The following is a 15,780-nucleotide window of genomic DNA, read 5'->3' on the forward strand; positions in this document are numbered from 1 at the left end:
TTTATGAGGCAGTTACAAGGCCTTTTCAAACCAGGAACTGAATTATACTGTTTTTAAATGACAGATAGAGAATAAGTCCTCAATACTGCCAATTATCTTGATTTATCTTGATTTTTCCAGTACCTTTGTTGAATTTGAAAAGAAAAAAAATGCCAGCCCGTGCCGAAAATACGCTTAATGTGCTTAAACCTGTAAATACACTTGCCTCCTCCTCTTAGTTTCACTGAAAGAAAACCAACCAATCAACTTTCCCGATTTTAGTGGGTCAAGCATTAACCAACCAATGGGACGCGTTTTCCCTCCCACGTGTTTGTTGTTTTTCTTTTCGGGCCATGTTACGTTGATGTGGAAATCAGGCGTCAGCTCGGACCCATTGCCAGCATGTCGTCATTTACTCGCTTGTAGTTAGGTCGCGGCTGAAGAAGAGGATGTTAAAGGTTGAGGCTCACCTTGAAACGACGATATAAAAGCTGTGGTATGTTTTGCGGCAGCGTGTTGTGTTTGGGGCTGTGTGTTTGCTAGCCTGTTAGCTAGCGGCAATGTCAATTTCATCACTTTTTCATGTTCTCAAAGAGCATTTGTTTTTATTTCCGTCATCCTTTAAGTTATCACTGCATTATAGTCTGTAGTGAGCTTTGTAATAATAATATTTAAGGAAGGTACGTGTTACATTGTCATTATCATGGTCTTCATTTCCTTCCATTGTTGTATTGATCATCACCAGGTTCATGGAAAGAAGGAGCGTTGCGTTAGAGTTCCATTGGATGGACTGAACTCTTCGCACGTAAAACGATGAGTCATACATGGTGTCTCAGTCCCTGGCTTAAACTAAATAGAACTTTCGACATATGGCGCCCTTGCAAACCAGCATCCTCACCCTTTCCCTTCCCAGGTACCTCGCACTGTTCACTTCATATCCAGGATCCTTCTTGCGGGAAGGCGAGCCCCCTCAGCCAGAAACATGTCCTTCACTCACGACTTTGGGCTCAGAAAGCACGCCTGTGCAGGGCGAACCAGGTCGTGAGACAGAAGCTCGGGCTCCACACCAGCAACCTGCGTTTGAACACTTCGGCATCGCGTTGGTCCACGGGCCTCAGCCAGCATATGTCCCGAGTAAAGAACACGTTGGACGCCGTCTCCAAAGCTGTGACGCAAACCGACCTCCTCTCCAAGATTGCCCGGCTCAAAACAAAAAAGGGTGGCAAAAATGTGAGGTCAACTCCTGAATCGAAAGTTGTGGAGATCGCCCCGGTTTCTCCATCTGCTCCCAAGCATCCAGCGAGTACGTCACCCAGTCCTTCCAGTCCGAAACCGGACACAGCTCCATCCCCTTCGCAACCTCATAACACCTCGCAAGCGAGCGCTGCTGCTGCTGTTGTGACCGAGCTGGAAGTAAAGGAGAAAAAACTGAAGCCTGTCGCCGCTACCGTCAAGCCAGAGGAGCTTCAAGAGAGCGAGAGTCTGCCTTCCAAACAACCACTTGCGCTTTTTCACCCCAGTAAATTTTCAGTAAACCTGGATGAAACATACAACTACCTAGCCCACCACATCAATTCCTACTTTGGCAGCAGCACACAGAAAAAAGTTGCGGAGAACCATGTTGAGGCATCATCTAAAACCCAATCTCAGACTCTACAAAAAAGTGACCCCGTGTGCAATAAACCAGACCCGGATCCTCCTGCGCCACCCGCCTCCCCTAAGAAAGGTTTCGGTCACTACCTGTCCTATTCTGCTCCCACCGTGCAAGCTTTTGTAGGCAGCTACATCGCCCCGTTGGTTCCCAAGTTCAGAACCGGGGAGGCAAAAAATGCCGCGGATGAAATCACAAAGTCGGAGGTTGCGCCGGTAAAGCAGATGGAGAAGGCCGTCAGTACAGAGCAGAAAACAGCGGAGGAGAAGGCCAAGAAACTTCTGGTCCAAAGGGAAAAGGTATGTTTGAATTCAAATTGGTTCAGTAAATGTTTTTTTTTTTTTTTTTTTTTTTTTTTTTACAAATATACAGTAAGCGTTTTGTTTAGCCCTAAATTTAATTGAAAACACCCTTCTTAATCTTTGAAAAATAATCACGGAATTTTCCCACCCTAACTAGTCACATGCCAATCATATCACGTCAACTGAGCATTGTCCAGCTGCTTCGCATGTCCAAACACTTTTGCGGTGTGAATTCCAGGAGTTAATTTATTTTTAGACCTTTCTTTACATGCCCAGGCTGTTATGGTGTGGCGATATAAAATCAGGTTGTGTTAATCTAAAGTGGGCTCCCTTCCAAGAAGTGTTGGTATGAGACATCAAACATGTGACCTAGTAACATGACACTTGTCAGTGTACCTATTATTGTGATTCTCAGAAACCGATTTTTTTTTCTTCCAGATCATCGCCCGGGTGAGCGTGGACAATCGTACCCGGGCTCTGGTCCAGGCGCTCCACAGGGCCACCGACGTGAGGGTCTACATCAGCAGGGTTGAGGACCTCAGCTACCACCTGCTGGAATTTCCAGAGACGTGCGGGGTTGCCGTTAAGGTACACCAGCGCATTTGAATTGAACTAGCAAAAAGAGCGATCTCGGTGTCCATTCCCTGCTTTCAATTTGTGTGATGAGTCAGCACGTGAAATGTGTGTGTTCATCAGGAGAAGGTAATCCCCTGCCTGCTGCGTCTGCAACAGGCCAGTGATCCTGGACTGAGGGAAGCCGTCAGAGAAGCTCTTGCTCTGGTGGGCTACCATAAGCCCGTGAAAGGCCGCGGCATACGCATTCTGTCCATAGATGGCGGAGGGTTAAGGTATATATATTTTTTGTTTTGTTTACTCATTTTATGTTTCTTCTTGGTTGTAGTTCCTGATATGTCAACTCGAGTTATTTACTGCCACCTAGTGGAACGACATGGTATTTTTCTCCCCCAAAAAAGGGTAAATAGAAGACGTGTCTATTTGAGGTGCAGCGATAATTTTTTTTTTAATTTGCACATAATTACTTGAGAATATTAGAGTGGAGGATATGAGTTTGCTCCACTCGCTCCCACAGGTGTTGTTATCTTTACAGTTGAGCATATGCAATGTCACGCTCCCTGTTTTTGTACCATGTTAATCATTAATATCGCTTTTTCTTGCTTTTTTTTTTTTCTCTCTTCACAGGGGACTTCTTGCCCTTCAGACTTTGCAGAAGTTGGAGACCATGACCGGCAAGCCTATTTATAAACTCTTTGATTATATTTGCGGTGTCAGCACAGGTGAGTTGTGAATATGAATTATTATTGCACAGATGATGAATATATAAATGTCCACATGGGGGCGCTGTGGACAACTTAATCCTCAATTTGTGCTTTATTTAGCACCATCTTGAACCACTCCATTTATCATCCAGATTGGCCTTTAAGGACCAACACAAGCTTGCACTCGCTCCAAATATCCATCTGGCCCACAGCTGTTCTCTTTTTGATCAAACACAATTTTTAATCACGGCCCCTCGCTACTCTTCTGCCATGATTATGCTTCTGTAGATCTTCAGAAGGAAAAATAACTGTTCTGATCTCCTTTTTTCATCTGAGGTGCAATCCTGGGCTTCATGCTGGGTGTTTTCCAACTCTCACCAAGCGAGTGCGACGATCTCTACCGCAAGTTGGGCTCGGAAGTTTTCAAGCAGAACGTGATTGTGGGCACGGTGAAGATGGGCTGGAATCACGCTTTCTATGACAGCCAAGCTTGGGAGATCTTGCTCAAGTTAGTGTTGGTGTCAATGTGGATGGCAGAAGGAGATGCGTCAGAGGAAAATGAACTCCTCTTTCCCCCCTGACAGAGAGAAAATGGGCTCACACCTTCTAGTGGAGACTTCTAGAAACCTGGAATGTCCTAAAGTGAGTTCCTCTCCGGCCAATTTGCCTGATATGCTAAAAATAGCATCCATTCATTGTTGCATGCGACAGAGTAAAATGCGTCAAATCGAATATTTGCAACTCCCCCTCCCTCCAATAGGTGGCAGCGGTGAGCGCCATTGTGAATCAAGGCACTCCTCTCAAGGCGTACGTGTTCAGGAACTACAACCTGCTACCGGGCGTGCGCTCCCACTACCAGGGGGGCTGTCAGCACCAGCTCTGGCAGGCCCTCCGCGCTTCCTCAGCGGCCCCCGGCTATTTCCAGGAGTTCCCCTTGGGCAGCGATCTCCATCAGGTCAGTCGGAAGAGACACTGCATTGACAAATAAAATCTGAGACTGATAGATGTAAACCTCTTTGGAGGGAGGAACTTTATTTCCTACCTGGTTGTTTTCTTTTCGCCAACATAAATGCTCTTAAATCCATCTCCCTTAAGCAGCTATGCATTAGCCGTAACATTCCCGTTTAAGCGATCAATAACCAACGCCACTCTCCACCTTTCCCTGAGTAAGGGCTTAGTCAGTAAACTTAAAACAGCATGAGTAAGACACCTTAGTAAAGTGCAATAATGCCGGAAGAAGAAAAAAAAAAAAGGTGTGTGTTTATGTATTCAATTTGATGTTTCCACTTTTGTTCTGATGGCGTCACACATGTCAACATCTCCTTGGGTTGACATTCCTCGCGCAGATGTTCTGCACACACACAAAGTGCGGATTTTAATTGGAAAGCCGCACGGGTTTGTGGCGGTGAATGTTGGAACGAGAATGAAAGAGAATGGTTGATGACAACACACCTATGTCGAGGAAAATGCCCCCACTCCGCCGTGTTGCGGGTGGCATGAATTAGCCAAGCTTCCCGCATGAAACGCTTTGAACCATACCAAGGCAAACTGAAGTGAACTTCAGTACTTAGTCAAGTCATGACTTAAGAAATGAAACAAGAAGGAAATCCGATTGGTCACCTAATTGATCTGACAAGTCAACATCAAGCCAAGTTTTGGTGACATCTGAGTCACACGAGCAAGAATGTGTGCCGCTCTCGCCCGTGAAATGTGAACACGACATGCCGTCCATCTGATGTCAGGATTCCCATCTGACAAGAGAGTCATCTCACAGTTTTCCACCCACGCCCGCAGAATTGTCCACTTCATTCAAGAGCCGGACAATCCCCCTTTTGTTTGCCGTGTGCCGAAAGCCTGCTTGTATTTTTCGAGCCATGTCTGATTGATCGCTGATGTGATCTGCGGGTCAGATTTGAAAATCCATTTCTTCTTAAGATTTGAAAATCCAGAATTCATAACTAAGTAATAAGAACCACTCTATTTCCACATGAAAGCCTTCACAGTCATTCCGGGGCATTAAATGACACAGTGACTCCAAACGTTTGACAATGACTCCGAGGGCCTTTACGGAAAGACGAGGAAGGGGCCCCGTCGCCATGGTGACGGGGGAGTGGGAATGGGTGTGTGTCTTTTGTGCCCACCACTGCCATCCTAATTAATGGCTCGAATGGGATTGTTGGACCACCGCCTTCGGTGAGCTCTCCCGAGAGTGCTCTGCAGGAAGTTTGAGAGGTGGAGTGAATCACATGTGAATCACATCACGAGTCACTGGCACTAAAACCAAGAGATGTTTCCAAAGAGAAAACAAAAGTAGACCTGGATTACTCCATTGGGATTGGAATTATGCGCCTTGGTCATCACATTCGTGATTGCTCTAATATGTTCTAGAATCGAGTCACACCTCGCGTTCGTTCGCATTAATATGCGCCTTCAGCCTCGTCTCCTTTTGCTCGCGGCGGGGAAATTAGAGTGAAATTACCCAGGAGATGACCCAGCAGATGGTGGAAATCAAAGCCATGTTTAGTGGTGTGAAGTCAACTAATATGTACACAACATCTCCCGGGAATCGAGTTGGGAGTCAATCGAATCAGATTGGGATTCATTGCGACAATACCGGTCGCCGCGTATGTGTGGTCGTGGATTAGTGTGGGAAAAGACAACGGCCGACAATAAATCTCAAACGCTTTCCCCGCCCGAGGCTTCGGTCCCCATCGACACAGATGAGTCCTGCCTCTTTTGTCAGTTTGGTGGGGGGCTCAATTGAACCTCGCTCTGACCTTTTTGCCCCTGTGAGATCCCAAAAGGAAAGGAGGAGAACTGTTTGGCGTAATGGTATAATTTGCCATGACGACCTTTGACCTGGACTGACTGCCACTCTTCGGTAGCACTTCCAACACTGACAATATTGTCACGCTCATCCTTTTCCGCTAACAGGGGTGGCCTTTATGCAATTTGGATGCTGTCTTGGCAGCTTATGTAGCTCAATGATTTACTTTCCCCGATGTTCTATTTGGCACAAACGGATTTTAGTAATGAAAGTCATTTTCTGCTTCCAGCGTCATTTCTTTTTAAGACTTGAATGACCATCGGGCATAATCGTATTCAGGACTCGCGAAGGCATTCTCGTGAGGGAGCGTCGGCTCGGCTTTTAAATTGCTGCCCCAGTTCAGCTTTGACAACATGGCCAAAGGCAATTTGTAACGACGACAGTCGTGATTTGAAAACCACGCCAGATGCGTGCAAAGGCCTCGTCTCATTTCTCATCTACTTTTTGTTTATTAATCCCTGAGCGGGGTATTCTGGGAATAAATAGCTTGTTTGGGAAACTGTGTTAACTGGACCTGCCCAAACCACCAAAGTACATATTTTATATACTGGTATGAAATGAATCACCGCTTGAATCGAATCCCATGTATCGAGATCAAATCGTTTATTATCGGCGAGATACCATGAAACTATACCGCGGCTCGGATTTGGATCGAAGCGGAACCTCTTCTTCAGCTCGGGTCTCTCACCAACCGCTGATGCATAGCTTCATGAAACGGCGATGCGGCGAAATGTGGCGCCTTAAGGAAGAAAATAACGTTTGCTCTTGTAGCTAATGGCGTTTGACGTACAGTCGGCCGTGAAATGACTTTTACTGATCCGGGCCTCTTTTCTATTGCGACGGGCGACCTCCCCTGCGGGGGCGACTTGGAGTGGCGTCGTGGAGATAAGCTCGCAAGATGAGTCTCTTCAAACAGCGCTGCCAATTTCACTTTTGTTTATTCAAGCCGGACGATATTCTCCTTACGAGTCTTCTTTCACTCCGAGCTATCGGAGCAATTACTTTGAAGACCTTCATTGTCAATCGCCAGACGTGAACCGCGTTCCCTTAGGTGAGAAAGGCCTAATTAGTTGAAAATTTGCTTTATGATGATCTGGTGTATGAGGCGAACATGGCAGAGCGCTAATCCTCCGGAGGATCAACCGTCGACATCGGCGGGAAATCATTAAGCCGCTTGCCATTTAGCAGTCGGGAACTTAGCTCGTCTTTCAGAAAAACGTGAAATTGTAGCTCACATCTGCCAACCTCAGCCTGCTCGTTACCTCCGAGTGAGATGTGTGTTGATTGCTAGTGACAGCCGAAGGAGAAAGAAAAAAGTCACAAGCGCCATAGACTGAAAAATAACAGCAAGTTTGAAACTTTTCACAACTTTCTTAATTAAACCCAACTCGCCGAGCAGGTGCCTTGAAATGGAACGTTCGACTCGGCGCTCGCAGGAGGAATCCGCCTCTTAAGTTCTAATTGTCCTTGGCCAACGTGTGGGTGAAACTGAGCCGCCGGCACAAAGAATCCCACAACTGGTGTGTCGCCGTTGAGGATATTGAGTGAATGATAAGTGATAAGGAAAAAAAAAATGGATGTGACGGAAATTACAATTTTTTTTTTTTTTTTGTATTGAACAGCAATAATGTAAGCGATTAAACACCAGAGTCTGGTAAAACATGCACCCCATGTGATGTCCCTCCTGAGACACTCAGGGAGGGGAGGGGGGGTTGCGGGTCCCACCCCCAGCCTGGCCTCTTTAATGAGGACTGGCCCCTCTATGTTTGATCCCACTGCCAACCCCGCAGCCTCATGCCTATTCATCAATCCCCGTCATCTCTCCTGTCGCCCCCCCCCCCCCCCTCCTTCCCCATAGCCTTAGGTAGACTGTGGATTCAAAGCAAAAGCACTCCTGGGCGGTTGTTCGATTTCAAAACGGCGTTGTGAAGCACAGTGGTGAAAAGAAAAACGAAGGGGGGAAAAAAAAAACGACTTCATTGTGTGCTTTGTCGTTCCGCAAACAGCTCGGGAGCCGCATTGATCTTTTCATTTGCTGAGATGGGCCTCAAAAATGTCATCCACGACCCAAATAAAATCCATGAAATGTTCCCAAGGCTCACTGGATTTTTTTTTTTTTCAGGATGGAGGTTTGCTCATCAACAACCCCACAGCGCTGGCCATCCACGAGTCCAAGTGTCTGTGGCCCGATACGCCGTTGGAGTGCGTGGTTTCGGTCGGCACGGGCCGTTTGGAAACCATGGGGAAGAGCAACAGCGGCACTTACACGAGCCTCAAAACTAAAATCAACAACGTCATCAGCAGCGCCACAGACACGGAAGGTAAGTGACTTGCCGGCTGTTCTCACACCTTCGAATCGTGACACCTCGGATCTCCAGAGGTCCACGCCATGTTGGACGGCTTCCTTCCCGCCGACACGTACTTCCGCTTCAACCCGTACGTGAGCGAAGACATCTCCATCGACGACAACCGTCAGGAGAAGCTGGACCTGCTGGAAGCCGAAGCCTTCCGCTACCTGGAGAGGAACGAGGAGAAGCTGCGGAAGGCGGCTCGGATCCTCACCAGAGAAAAGGGCTCGGTGCAGATGTTGGCCGAATGGCTCAGGAACCGGGTGGACACTTTGTCCTTCAACTCCTTTAAGTTTTAGCCACAGCAGAACAAAAACAAAACAGATTTTACCTCACGAGTAGGGGATTTATGTTCCTTCTATGATGCTTAGGACGTGTGAGGCTAACGTCATATTTCATCGTGTAGCATCCTCGCTTGTGTTTTTAACAGTTTGTTTTTAAGGGGGGTAAACGCTTTGAAATCTTTATGATTTTGTTTATCTTCTCCGTCAAGTCCGTCCATTGTAGTACCAAGACTGATCTGTGAGAGGCAGCGTGGTGCCGCAGAGCATCTGAACTGCCTTAAATTACCAAGAAGAAAAGGCAGCTAGAGAAGAAATGTAAAATATTTGGTCCCCATGTGATTCTAAGTGTTGAGCAGATTTGTTTGGGGGGGAAAATCACGATTAACACACCCACGAAATTGCTCAGGATAATCTTGGCCTTTTCTGATTTTGATCAGAAGAGGAAAATTGGAGTTAAATTTATCCCGCTTATCAGTATGCGTGTATGCCACTAATAACTGTAACACTAAGAAAAAAAAGAAAATGGAAATATAAAGAAATTCAAACTATTAATTTAAGTAATTAATGGGAGTGATATTGAAATTTTACAAAATGCAGCTGTAAATGTATGTTATGTTTAACGTTTCGATGTCTAGCAGAAGAAAATATTTCAATGCCAACGTCAGGAGTTCTATATAAATAACAACAGTGGACCTCACAGACATTACTTTTACTTATTTATTTTAGCCAGTCAAATGTTTTGGCTCTGCTGATGGTTTTTTTTTTTTTTTTTTTTTGCTTTGTGCACTTGACTGTCACTTCTCACTTCTCCATTTTGAATGTCTTGGCTCAGGCAGGTACTGTATATTTGATGCATCAGTGAATCCCCGAGGACAATTGATGAGATGGGTATATGGGGATTTTTCCACTATCGCATAATTCCACCGCTTCTTTGTAAAGACAATTCCAGAGTCGTCATATATGTAATTAAAGCTCATTATGCCTCTTTAACGTGATTGGGAAAAGCAGCTGTGAGTTGCACAGCATCTTCTCAGGAAGACGTCTCGTGCACGATTAATGATGCTCTCTGCTGGATGCTTAGTGACATTTGGGCTGATAAAACATAATTTACACAGTATTCCCAAAGTGCATGTCTTGATTTATGCTTAATTATGATGCATGTCGTGGTTCACCCTAATTCAAATGAGAAGAAACATGTAGCGACATGGCTTTTTAATCTGTTAAAACCAGTCCTCTTAATCATGATCAAGGGATGGTTTTTTTTTTTAAATTAAAGATTTATGGTTTTGATTTCTTATTGTCATTATTTTTTTTACTTTTTCAAAACATACACAAAATGTGATAGTAGAGGTTGGGGCTACTAAATCTAAGCTAAACAAATAACAAAAAAATCATTATTGATATACAAAGACAACAAAAATGGCAAAATTGTAACAAAATATATTTAGTTTAACTGTAATTGCAGATAAAGAAAATAAACTGTCCATTGAGAAACGATTCTGTCACCACATTGACGCTTTTGACAACTCGCTCAATTTACAAACAAATACACGCAAGATTGAAATTGGGGCATTTTCCCCAAAATTTCCTTTAGAAGAGTAACACAAATATGGATGCTCCATTTGTGTATTCAGTATTTTGCGTGCTGCGTGCGCTTTTGCCCCCCATGCATGTTAACATAGTTAACGACCAATAACAGCGTCTCCCACTCAATAGAATAAAAACAGCCTAATGTAATTACACAGCAGCCTGGAAGAGGAAATGCATCCTCTTCACATGTAACCCTGCCTAACTCATGAACTCACTTCTTTCTCCCGCATCACCAATTTGATTTTTCATTTGCACCGACATCCAGATATGTGCCAGAATTGTGCTGCTTCTCAATTACACCCCAAGCTAGCTGCAGCAAATAAAGGCAGCTCATTAACACTTCATTAGTTTTGCAACAAGCCATTGATATCAAAGGATGATATGATATAATTTGTTTTTCCCGGTGTTTTTATTTATTTATTTTGAGACAAGGGAGTCATTTTATTGATGAAACACTTGTCATATGTTGCCCTTGGGATTAAATCTTACACAACAGCCATTAAAGTGCATTAAAAAGACAACGTTTGGCTTTTTAAAAATTTACTATTATTTTTAATCTCCAAACTCACCCAGCTGTTGTCCATCTGTGATACTTTGGCATTTACAAAAAAAACAAATTAGACAAAAAAAAAAAGCGACATCAGCCGCGCGCACCCCGGAGAGTAAGATGCGCGACCCCGCGAATTCGCGTGCGCGCGCGTGTGTGTCTGTGTGTGGTAGGAGGAGAGTGAGTCAGTCTAAAAAACGAGCGCAAGCAGAGCGAGCGGGACTCCATCCGGAGACGAGGAGGTTGGAGAAGAAAGCATCGTGGACACTCCCACGCGTGGACCAGCGAAAGCAAGGTAAGCCCGCTGATTTGTACTGTCACAAATGTTTTAGTTTGGAGAAAACACGTGGAAGGCTTTCACTGGCAAGACTTTTTCACGAGACGCTTCTGCAAAAGCAACCAAATTGATGTCAAGCATCCCTTCGTGGACGTTTTCATTCATTTTTATTTCCACGCCAAATAACTTGCAGTATGTTCTCGCCCGCCGACAGCTTCCATTCAGCATTGTTTACATCTCGTGCTGTCAGCAGGAATTGAATGAATGGACGTTCCGACAAATAATAATAATAATGCTCAGTTTTTGATTGCTTACAGTGTTGTGCTACTGATGTTCCTAATATTTTGCTCCTCTACAACCCCAAATTGTCAAAAGTACTATAAATGCACTGCAGACAATCACGGTGTATCCCAGACCACGTGACTTAAATCAGCATCAGGTGTGTCACAGGAGACTCCGATAGCAATGTTAATCAATGGTATCTATAAATGTATCTGATATCCATCACATTACACATATTTGTTTCCCTTATCACCATTCTTGTATTTTTTTTTAAAATTTACAAATAGATTTATATTTAAGTAGTTTTTCCTACCCAATTTTACTAATACATTTCAATGGGCTTCACTGATACGTGAACTTTAAATATTTATGGGCTGTATTTTGTCCATATTTCAAATGACATTTTTGTCATAGATCTGGTTCGGAAGTTGCTGGTCCAATATGGTCCCTTGGTAGTGTTGATGAAAAATTGTGGACATCATTATAATATATGACATAATATCAGCAGATATATTTTTGTTGTGGATCAATTTTGATTATATATAATGTATGTCATCCTTCCTTATAATATGTATGTGCTCTACTCAGTGCTATGAAGTCTTTTTTATGTCGGCCGACGTTGACAGTTGTTTTTTTGGCCCATTGTCGGCGAAAAAGCCGCACACTACAAATCTCTAAGCTGCTTTTCTCGTCCACATTTTTAATTCCCCCTCATGTTCATATCACCACTCGTGACAACGGCTTGTTTGCGCCTATCGCTCCATTTGTTTGCTTCTCAATCTGATGAAAGGCCCTCACCCCCCCCTCCCTTTTTCCTCTCCCCCCCTTGAGGTTCACCAACAACACCCCATTCCGTGTGTTCCCCTTCGCAAAACAACTGCGCATTCCCACCCCCCCTAAATTCCCCCCCCCTCCTCCTCTTCATCCTTCTGTCTGGTTAAAGCCTCAGTCAAAGAGGGTCCTCACTATCACCCCCCCGCCCCCCCTTCCTCCTTTCTCCCAGCTTCTACCCCGTGTTCCCGCTCGTCCCCAGACGCTTTCTCTTGCACGCTACACACACACACCGGGTTCGGCTGCACACTTTCCCTGTTTGTTCAAATAGACACGTTAATGCCAATGCTAACGACCCCCCCGGCTTCATTGTTCCTCTTGCTCTCTCAACGTACTGACACACTTTCTAGTAATGTTTATGCACCCCGAGCAGACTACTGGTAATCTGTATAAGAAGATAACGGTGTCCCCGCTACTACTATGGGGGCCTTGTGTATTGCTGAACGGAAAAACAGGCAGTGACACATTTGTTTGTGTCGAGATTTTCTCTGTACAGTAGTGGCGGGAAGTAACAAAGGAAAAATATGTTGTACTTAAGCAAGTATCAAATTGGCTATTATATACACTGATGGCTTGAGATATGACTTTAAGTTGTTAAATTAGTTGTTTAAGTAGTTGTTAGGAGTTATTTTCTGTGATGCTAGCATTAGTATTAAGCTAGCAGGCTAAAGGTTATGTGGCAAGGCTAAAAAGAAGCAATTTTGCACCGTTATTTGCGAGTCAAAATGTTTACATTTTGTTTCTCATCAAAACATATTGACTAGCAAAACTGAGAAAACTGATTTGAAAGATTTTCTGAGAATTTAATCGCTGAGATGTCTCCAAAAGCTTTGCTCGCCTCCGCGCGAGTAGCCGCTACAGCTAGCTGGCATTTGAAAACTTTTATAGTGTCTGTCCTTTTAATTTCCTTATTCCAACAAAATAGGCTTCTCACGTTTGGTGACCCAATGACGTAAAAAAGCCAGAAATAGAAAATGCTCCAATTGTATTACTGTGTCCCCCGACATGATATAAAAAATCAGGACAAGATAGTGGCCTACATCGAGCTGCCGCCTTAACTTTCACCCGCAGCAGCTGCAACTGGCACCGGGCGGGGGGGGGGGGTGAGATTTGCATAACCCAGGGATTACCACCGCACGCGTTGGGGGTTATCGCCGAGGCACCAGTCGGTCACCCGGCTGGTCTAAAACCGCTGCCTGAGGGTGCTGTGGGAAAAGCTTGGGTGTTGGAGAGGAAAATGCCACCGATTTCAGTCCGTGGGTGCGCGAAGGCATGCAGACTGTCATCAAGGCGCCGTCTGTGGCACGGTGACCGCCGCCGACCACGGGTCAGGACAAAGAGAAGAGTCGCTCTTGTGTCTCTGGTGCTGACGTAGACGAACATCATTGCTGAGAGGAAATGGTATGCGACCTGGGGGCTTGTTACGTGCTCATCAAAAATGTTGATGCAAACTTGGTCATCTTCACTGACGTGTGCTAGTCCTGATTGGACCCAATCTAGAGCAGCCTAGTTCCGTTCTGCCACCTCAGGTCCAAATCTTCGGGGACTGATGAGCAGGCCACCAGCGAGCCGGGGCGTTCTTTCCCAGTCACACTGTCATTGCCCGGACCTTCACAGCAAGTGTTCGTGGAACTGATGTGGGCCTCATTAGAGGAGCACAGAGAACCCTTAAATCCCACCCCACTTGTTCACGGTTGGCTGAACACTGGCTCTTGTTGTATTTGGATAAATCTATGCAGGGAGCAAATGAGTACATGCAAGAAAGGATCTGCATGTTCATCTCATTCACGCAGTTGTCTCTCGATGGTTTCAAGCTGATGGGCACAATTAGAGCTTCACACTCAGTTAAGCATCGGGTCCGACGGGGATTGATACGGCGTTGCGGTTCTGCTTCCGCACAGCTGCAACTGTCGATGTTTACATGCTCCAGACGATTATCCGAAGAGGATGCTGACAGGTGACTGACTCATAAACACGAATTGGAGGTGATTTATGTGCTTTGCAGCGCTTAAAAAAAATCCGCAGATGCTCTCGCATGTCCTCGAAAAAAACACTGACTCTGGGTGAATAACCACTGATTGATGTTAGGTGAGTTTTGTCAATCACCTAAAAAAAATCCAAACTGTGTTCTGGCTTCAGAAAGAATTGGTGATGTTGACCTTTGGTTGGTAGCCCTCGGATGACCTCGGTCTTTACGCCAGTGTTCTTTACACACCATGGCAGTCCTCAAGATCAATCAATACAGGTTGCCATAGGAACGCCATGATCACTCATGTCAGGTTATTACAGTCTTTGGAACAAAGCATTAGTGATGCTCTTTTGTGTCCAAACAAATGCAGCTCTCTTTTGAAGTGGAGATGATGGAATGGGCCGTTGTGGGTTTGACTTTGTCTGTATGACCTGTAGAGCTCATTCCCCCAAAAATAAAGCTCGACCTTTAGGACCTTGATACGGACTGTGGGTTAAACCTGAAAACTGTTTTGGGGGAACTTTAGTTTGAGTCGGTCAGGTGCCAGTCGAGCTAATAATCTAGTCTAAAACCAATTTATACAGTTCTTGTTGTTTGGTTCTGGTGAGAATTTGATCTTGAAGCGATTGCAAGTAGCAAGTTTATCACCTTGTCAGCTGATTTTGAACAAAGAATAGAACCTTGAGAAGCTTTGGCACCAGTTAAGTCTAAGACTGTTTTTAAGGAGTGGAGGATGAGGCGGAGGGTTGGATCATGTGTCTAATTTGAAACAAAAGAGCCTCCAGTTTAATGAAGTTCACGGAACAAACGAGTGTCGGAACTTCTGTTTGAACAAATTGCACCCGCTGGCCAACTGTGGACGGGCGGCAGATGTTGTAGACGCGACCTGGTGCCGACCCACTCAAAAGGGCCGCTGGTTCTCTTCTTGTCATGAGCTGTAATTGGGCTGCACTCCACTGGCAGGGGGGTACGCCGGCCAAATTTAAAGGGAATTGTGACTGAATTCGTCCAAGCCTTCCTCGTATTTACATAAATCGTGTCTGCACATCCCGTTCTGTGATGCGACTCGCTTTTGTTGGCTAATGGCTCAGCAAATGTTTCCCGCAGCTCTTTTTCTGATCATAAAGCCAGCCTACCAAGAAATCCTCCCGAGCTTCCGCACTCTCCTAAGCCTCCATCCTGCCGAAACGGGAAGGCGTCGCGAGATAAGCGACGAGGAGGCGTAGATTAACTGAGTCGCCTCGGCGCACGATGCAACGACGATTGAATGGAGAGCGGGAGACACTCATGAATAAAGTTGACACAAAGTGGCTTTGCTATGGTTCAGAAGGCTCGTTGACCTCAAGATCTTATTTGGGCCATGCCTCCCCGGGCCCCTCCCACCATCCACCCGAGGGTAAAACACTATGTTAGCCGTTCGGCAGCCACCACCGAGGGCCCTTAATCCCGCAGAGATGACAGCTTGGCTCGAGATGCCGGTGAAACCAATGGGCTTTTCTTTCCCTCTTTTTCACCCCTCCCGTACTCGCCACCCAGCCCCAGGAATCTTGGGAAAAAATCCCCAGGGGGGAGACAAAGGGAACAGGATGGTAAACAAATCCCAGTCTAGATCGGAG

The 15,780-nt window shown here is 45.4% G+C and overlaps 2 protein-coding genes across 21 annotated transcripts in view; both read left to right on the forward strand.

Annotated features, from left to right (window-relative positions):
- The first annotated feature begins 299 nt into the window (after positions 1–299).
- On the forward strand, positions 300–9,958 carry LOC119124623 (calcium-independent phospholipase A2-gamma-like). 2 transcript variants are annotated; one of them, XM_037254767.1, is made up of 10 exons: positions 300–475; positions 725–1,929; positions 2,371–2,520; positions 2,629–2,780; positions 3,133–3,227; positions 3,546–3,717; positions 3,794–3,851; positions 3,970–4,164; positions 8,159–8,357; positions 8,415–9,958. In XM_037254767.1, the coding sequence occupies exons 2-10, from the start codon at positions 793–795 to the stop codon at positions 8,681–8,683; spliced, it is 2,427 nt and encodes an 808-aa protein (XP_037110662.1). In that variant the 5' UTR covers positions 300–475; positions 725–792; the 3' UTR covers positions 8,684–9,958. The 2 variants fall into 2 exon arrangements, with proteins under 2 accessions (XP_037110662.1, XP_037110663.1); XM_037254768.1 differs by having other exon boundaries at positions 304–475; positions 893–1,929.
- Positions 9,959–10,980: 1,022 nt separating this feature from the next.
- LOC119124426 (neuronal cell adhesion molecule-like) overlaps positions 10,981–15,780 on the forward strand; it is a 42,004-nt gene continuing 37,204 nt past the window's right edge. For 12 of the 19 annotated variants that reach the window (XM_037254391.1, XM_037254388.1, XM_037254400.1 and 9 more), the window contains exon 1: positions 10,982–11,100. The gene's annotated coding sequence lies outside the window, so the exon portion shown is untranslated. Of the gene's footprint in view, positions 11,101–15,780 lie in introns of all 19 variants that reach the window. The other 7 variants (XM_037254386.1, XM_037254399.1, XM_037254398.1 and 4 more) reach the window with 1 other exon arrangement.

Source organism: Syngnathus acus, chromosome 6 (assembly GCF_901709675.1).
Source record: "Syngnathus acus chromosome 6, fSynAcu1.2, whole genome shotgun sequence".
Classification (NCBI taxonomy): Eukaryota; Metazoa; Chordata; class Actinopteri; order Syngnathiformes; family Syngnathidae; genus Syngnathus; species Syngnathus acus.